Raw genomic sequence first — 6,000 nt, 5'->3', positions numbered from 1 at the left:
CATTCCATTAAATGTCTGCATGTGTATTACATCCTGCCTGACTTGGTAAAGTCTTAACTTCCAGGAAGAGAAGTGTATTTGGAAGCATATTTGGATGATCTGTCTTCTTTCTCAAGGTCTTCTTCTTGCCTTATTTCCTAAATAAGGCAACTTCTAAAGTTCAGTCTTAAATAATTACCAAGAAATTTAATTGATAATTTCAAATCAATGCATTTGAAATTAATTTTTTCCTTAACACCTCTAATATATAATTTATGCATATATATAAATCTATGTTCTGATTACCTAAGTTCTTTCTCTTTAAAATAACTTGTTCCAGCCAGCCTGAATGTTTTTGCTTGGATTGTATTGAGAACAAATAAATCTGAACATTTTATTATTCCTTCAATAGAAGAATCTTTTCTAAATGGCATCAAGACAATATATTAAAAATATACAGCTTTGAGGAAAACCCACTGTAGTTAAATGTGGACTTCAGAGACATTACTTTCTCCAACCCTGCAAGTCATATTTTTAATGGTTTTTATATGCACAGAAATCTGTGTACATACACTACATCTATGAAATATTACATGAAAATCATGTTTATGGTTTATCTTATTAGAATTGCATTATCTAAAATGGAACTTAAATGTCTATTAGAGGAAGTGAGATACTATGGGATGCTGTGAATACCTTTAGCTTGCCCTTCTTGAGCAGACATCTTTCTCAGAGTACAGGCAGAGAATAATTTATCTTCTGTGTGAAGACAGAAACATATCCCTTTCTATTTTCCTTGAGTAAACATATGAGTACTTCTAGAAGTAAGATATTTTAGGTCTAAAGGATGTATACCTGTTCAGTGCATTGTTTGTGGGAAAAAAATCATATCTTCTTTACATTGTTTAAGAAAAATCCAGAAAAATCTGACACTTGGGGAAGAAATAGCAGAACCAGAATGGCAAGGAGATTCAGTTCTTGACTAGAAACATTCTTTTTCTAAGTTTCATGGAACACATTAGAGAGTATTCAAAGCTGCCTTATGTGGTTTGTGCCTCCTAGCCTGACATGGCACCAATCCACAGAATAATGGTGACATGAGCAAGTGGATTGTAAAAGGACCCACATAAGCTGATATCTCTTTTTTTTTTTTTTGCAGATGACACAATTTAGAAAGCTTTGAGCCAGAGTGGAAAGGCACACTGACACTTGTCTTTCCCCTTTGAAGAGCTGGGACACATTCTGCTCAGCCAACATGTTCCCAGAGGAATGTGATTTGACTTCCACTTTTCACACAGAAAGAAGCAACACTGTAGACCTGTGGGGAGAGTGATGGCAGCCTGGGAGGAATTTGAGTAAGTGTTTTTCACTTCAGTGTTTTCATGTGACCTGACTCTCATCTCAATTTAGTTACATCTTGACCTGGAAAATGCAGCCAAGGTTTGCCTTTCTTCTTTTGGCTTACCTTGATTCATGGTGTGCATGCCCCTTTTCCCTGCTGCCACCCCATGCAGCTGCTTGCCTCTTTCCCTAGCAAAATACTAATAGAGACTTCTCTAAATGTCTACACATGCATATACTCTGTTTTCCTCAGTAGGGGCTTGACTTCCAGGGAGAGAAAATGTATTTGGGTCCTTGAAATATATATAAGGAATAACCATCTAAAGCAGTCTGAGTGGTTCCCCACTCCTTCCACCAGATATTCATTTGTGTGGCAGCATCTTTCAGAACACTCAGGTAGTAAAGGAATTAATATTCCTCACTTCTTCCTAGTTTTTCTTCCCCCACCCCCTCCATTAAACGACTGATTTTTATGCATGAGATAATAGAAGAGCCTTGGATGACCTGTTTTTTTTTTTTTTTTTTAATGTTTTCCCTCCCCCTTCCCTCTTTTTTCCTTGCGGTGAAATAGTGCTGAAGAAAGAGGGCACTAGTGTACAGCCCAGATCACATCCTTGCACCGTCTGGATTAGAGCTGAGGCATCTGCGAACCGAGCGTGGCCGCGGCGCTCTGGCCCGGGGACCATAGCGCTGTCTACCCAGACTCAGGTACGTCTCAAGTCCAAATTCTTCAAGACCCAGGTGAGCAGACACCTTCCGGCGGTGAAACCCACCCACAGTGCCAGACACAGTCCCCGTCTCTGGCATTTTCCTCCTGGTCCTGGGGGCATCCTCGCCTATTTATGTCAGTCCAGCATCCCCGGGAAGCGTCGGGACCCATGGATGCCTGGGTTGCCTTCCTCCTACTGCCTGCTTCACCTCCTGTGCTCTTGATCCCCGCCTGCTCCCTCAGCTCCTTTCTCGTCAGACTCTCACCTTGAGAAAGGGAGCCGGGAGGAAAGAGAGGGAGCCAACTTCAGCCCCGCAGGCGGCTGAGATTTGGCGCCTCTGCCCCCGACGCGGTCGGGTTTGAATATACCTGCAGGAGCACTGGCTGCAAGGCGAAGAGAGAGGGTGGAGGGGTGGTGGGGAGGCGAGGGGTGTGTGTGTGCGTGTGTGTGTGTGTGTGTGCGTGCGCGCGTGTATGTCTGGGTAAAGAATGCAGGGAGGGGGTTGAAAGAGAAGTCGGTGGTGGGGGCTGGGGGTGGAGGGTTGTCAAAGAATTTCAACTCGCTGGTCAAAGCGTCCCCTCCAGGTCCTACGGGGAATGTCCCCGCAGCGGGACTGGGGCACTGTCCAGGGTTCTGAAGGCGGCGGGGCTGAGCTGCCGCCGCGGGAGCAGCCGGGAAGCGCACCTCGATTCCCTTTCCAGCAATTATGTGCAGCCAAAGGTCCTGATTTAGGCGAGTGTAGGGACCCTCCCACGGGACCCTCCCACCCCCTCCCTCCATCCTCCATTGCGGGAAACAAGTTACCTTATCTGCACCCTTTCTCCCTGAACATCTACTGTAAACCTGACTTGTTGGGGGGTTGGGGGACTTGGAGGGGTAGACATACTAACTCCGACAGGCGGAGACTTTACCAGGCGTTGCCTTAGTAACTAGTATGGATTTCCTCAAGTTGGCAAATTTGTATTTACTACTTGGGTTGTATGTTAGGGTCTCTTAAACCTCTCAAAGCTTTAGTAAAAGGTACACTCCTTCCCGTTCACTTTGAAGTACTGCTTCCACCTTCATAATGAGTTTCCAAATTTCTTCTGGGAAAAGTTGATGTTTTCAAATCCGGAAAGTTCTCTTAGGTTGGAAGACTTAGTGCCTCCTCTCCTTTCTACCCACTCACCCTCCTCAAGTCAGTGAGCGTAAGGGTATTTGGGGACTGGGGAGACCAAGCTGGAGGAGGGGCAGGTCAGCGGAGCTGTGCGCCTCCCGGACAGTTAAGGACACTGGGGGCAAAGTACACCACCTTCTGTCGTGACCGTCGTGACCAGAGCTGCCTCCGAAGTGTCCCTCCAGCAGGTAATCATGAGGCACAAATCAAACGGACCCGGCAACTATTAACATCGCTGCCCCCCGAGTTTTGACACGAGTCTATGGTAACGCAGTTTTGATTTTCTTCCTCTTTTGTCAGCAGCGTCCAATTCACCGCCGCCACCAAGACACCCACTGTGCTCTTCATCAGTTTACCTTGATGCGCTGGTGAAGAAGGGGGACTCGAATTATCCTAGAGACGCCTCCAGGGCGTGGAGGTGGTCGTGGAGGACCAGGAGGAGGCGGCGGAGGGGAAGGAGGCGGGAGTGCAGGCGGCGAAGGTGTTGGACCGGCGGTGTCGGCGAGCGGACCCAGCCGCGAGAGGCAGGCGTCGGGCGCGTACGCGGTGAGCGCGCAGAGCCGGCTGCAGGACCGGCGTGCGAACGCGGCTGGCAGGCTGTGCACCGCGTCCTCAGCACGATGGTCCGGCTCCTCTTGGTTTTCTTTACAGCGATCTTTTTAGAGATGTCCCTTCTCTCCAGAGGCCCCGACAGGAAAGTGTTGCTGGCGGGAGCCTCTTCTCAGCGCTCGGTGGCCAGAATGGACGGAGATGTCATCATTGGGGCCCTCTTCTCAGTCCATCACCAGCCTCCAGCCGAGAAGGTGCCCGAGAGGAAGTGTGGGGAGATCAGGGAGCAGTATGGTATCCAGAGGGTGGAGGCCATGTTCCACACGTTGGATAAGATCAACGCGGACCCAGTCCTCCTGCCCAACATTACCCTGGGCAGTGAGATCCGGGACTCCTGCTGGCACTCCTCCGTGGCTCTGGAGCAGAGCATTGAGTTCATCAGGGACTCCCTGATTTCCATTCGAGATGACAAGGATGGGCTCAACCGGTGCCTGCCTGATGGCCAGTCCCTCCCCCTAGGCAGGACTAAGAAGCCCATTGCTGGCGTGATCGGCCCAGGCTCCAGCTCCGTAGCCATTCAAGTGCAGAACCTGCTTCAGCTCTTCGACATCCCCCAGATCGCATATTCCGCCACAAGCATCGACCTGAGTGACAAAACTTTGTACAAATACTTCCTCAGAGTTGTCCCTTCCGACACTTTGCAAGCTAGGGCGATGCTTGACATAGTCAAACGTTACAACTGGACCTATGTCTCTGCAGTCCACACGGAAGGTAGGCATTGCATTTGTAATAGAAAGTTATCCAGAAAGCCAGGGCATTGCATGATGTGCACTTGGGATCATAGCATCCTCCTTGTTTATTTCTAGCACCGTGGGGAGCAGACTTTACCTTTTGTAGCACACACCCACCCAGGCATTGCCTTTTATTCTCATTCTTCTATAATCATAGTGTAAGAAAAACTGTCCCATGGTCTTTCTGAGGATAGTAGAAGTGGAATAGACACAAACTCCCCATGTATGTATCCAACTGCAGTTTTGGACTTACATGTCTGCCCTCATATTCTGAGTTTGTGTTTGGAAGGCATATTTGCCCAAAGTGTTATACTATCCTTAAGTGACCTGCTATGATTTCCCAAGGTTAATAGACCGATCCAATGTGAATAGTTAGAAAAATTAATCTGTCCCCTAAATTGAACTTGAAAGTTTTATCTTGTCTTTGTCCTCCTGTGCCCCTCCTCACACATCCAAAACTAACCTGGGAATGTTGGATTAATGCAGTCATCTCCCTCAGGATATCAGAAACTTATTTTAAATTCCAGTGCCCCTCAGATACAGAGAAAAAGTAAAATATTCAGGTCATTTATGTACTTTCTTACCACAACATATGCTAAAATTGTCCAGATACCCTCACTCCCTGCCAAGAATTATATTGTTTTATGAGAAGTAACACTGATGCCCTTTTGGATTTGAGACTTGGTTTCTGGTAAAAAAAGACCAGACACAAAGACAAATGACTTCTCTCATTAGAGTTTAAAGTTAGACAATTATAAATTGGTAAGAAAAAGATAGTAGACATCAGGTTTAAAAATGAAATAGAGTTATCCAAGGTTAAAAACTTAGATTTTTATAGAGTCTTAAATGAACTTTCAAATAATTTTTTATATAAAGATTTTCTTTGCTCTCCTCATCTTAGCCTATATAGATTTTTGGATAAAATGAGACTTTTGAGTCATCTATTCTTAACTCTCTTATTAGATTTATGAAGAAATTGAGACCCTGGTTATAAATTAATGTCTAGGACAATTCACATATATATGCTGGCATATGGAAGAGATCTTGAGGGTATTACTGCATTCACATATTTTAATATCAAATTATTAAAAGAAAGGCCATAGGAATGACTTCATGTTCTTTTAACAGTTCCACAATATTCAGTTACTGGTGTGAAGTCTGATTATAGAAATTAAGAAGCATTCTTAATGAAGTGGTCATATGATTATTATTAATGAAAACTGTTGCTTTGACTTATAAAGGGAGCAGAGTTTCCAGGACAAACAAAAATAATGTAGAATTATACATTAGAATTTCAGAGTTTGCTTTTGGAAAAAAAACTTTTTGCTGCAATATTATGACTTCTATTAACTGACTCATGTTTCTGCATCTTGATTTTAAAAAAGTGAACAGCACACCTCTTGTATAATTTTTTAAGACACAAATTTAAGTTCAGAAGTTAATCCCTTACATTTTAATGTTTAATGTTGATTTC

At 44.9% G+C, this 6,000-nt stretch overlaps 1 protein-coding gene across 6 annotated transcripts in view; it reads left to right on the top strand.

The window, feature by feature from the left end:
- The first annotated feature begins 1,920 nt into the window (after positions 1–1,920).
- The window catches only part of GRM1 (glutamate metabotropic receptor 1), a 373,819-nt gene continuing 369,739 nt past the window's right edge, over positions 1,921–6,000 (top strand). For 3 of the 6 annotated variants that reach the window (XM_036906891.2, XM_057489125.1, XM_036906893.2), the window contains exon 1: positions 2,867–4,506. In XM_036906891.2, coding sequence (XP_036762786.2) covers positions 3,807–4,506 — 700 coding nt within the window. In that variant the 5' untranslated portion in view covers positions 2,867–3,806. Of the gene's footprint in view, positions 2,029–2,866; positions 4,507–6,000 lie in introns of those variants that run through there. The other 3 variants (XM_036906888.2, XM_036906889.2, XM_036906890.2) reach the window with 3 other exon arrangements.

Source organism: Manis pentadactyla, chromosome 12 (assembly GCF_030020395.1).
Source record: "Manis pentadactyla isolate mManPen7 chromosome 12, mManPen7.hap1, whole genome shotgun sequence".
Taxonomy (NCBI): domain Eukaryota; kingdom Metazoa; phylum Chordata; class Mammalia; order Pholidota; family Manidae; genus Manis; species Manis pentadactyla.
The sequence above is the reverse complement of the archived record's forward strand: the minus strand, read 5'-3'. Positions and strand labels throughout refer to the sequence as shown.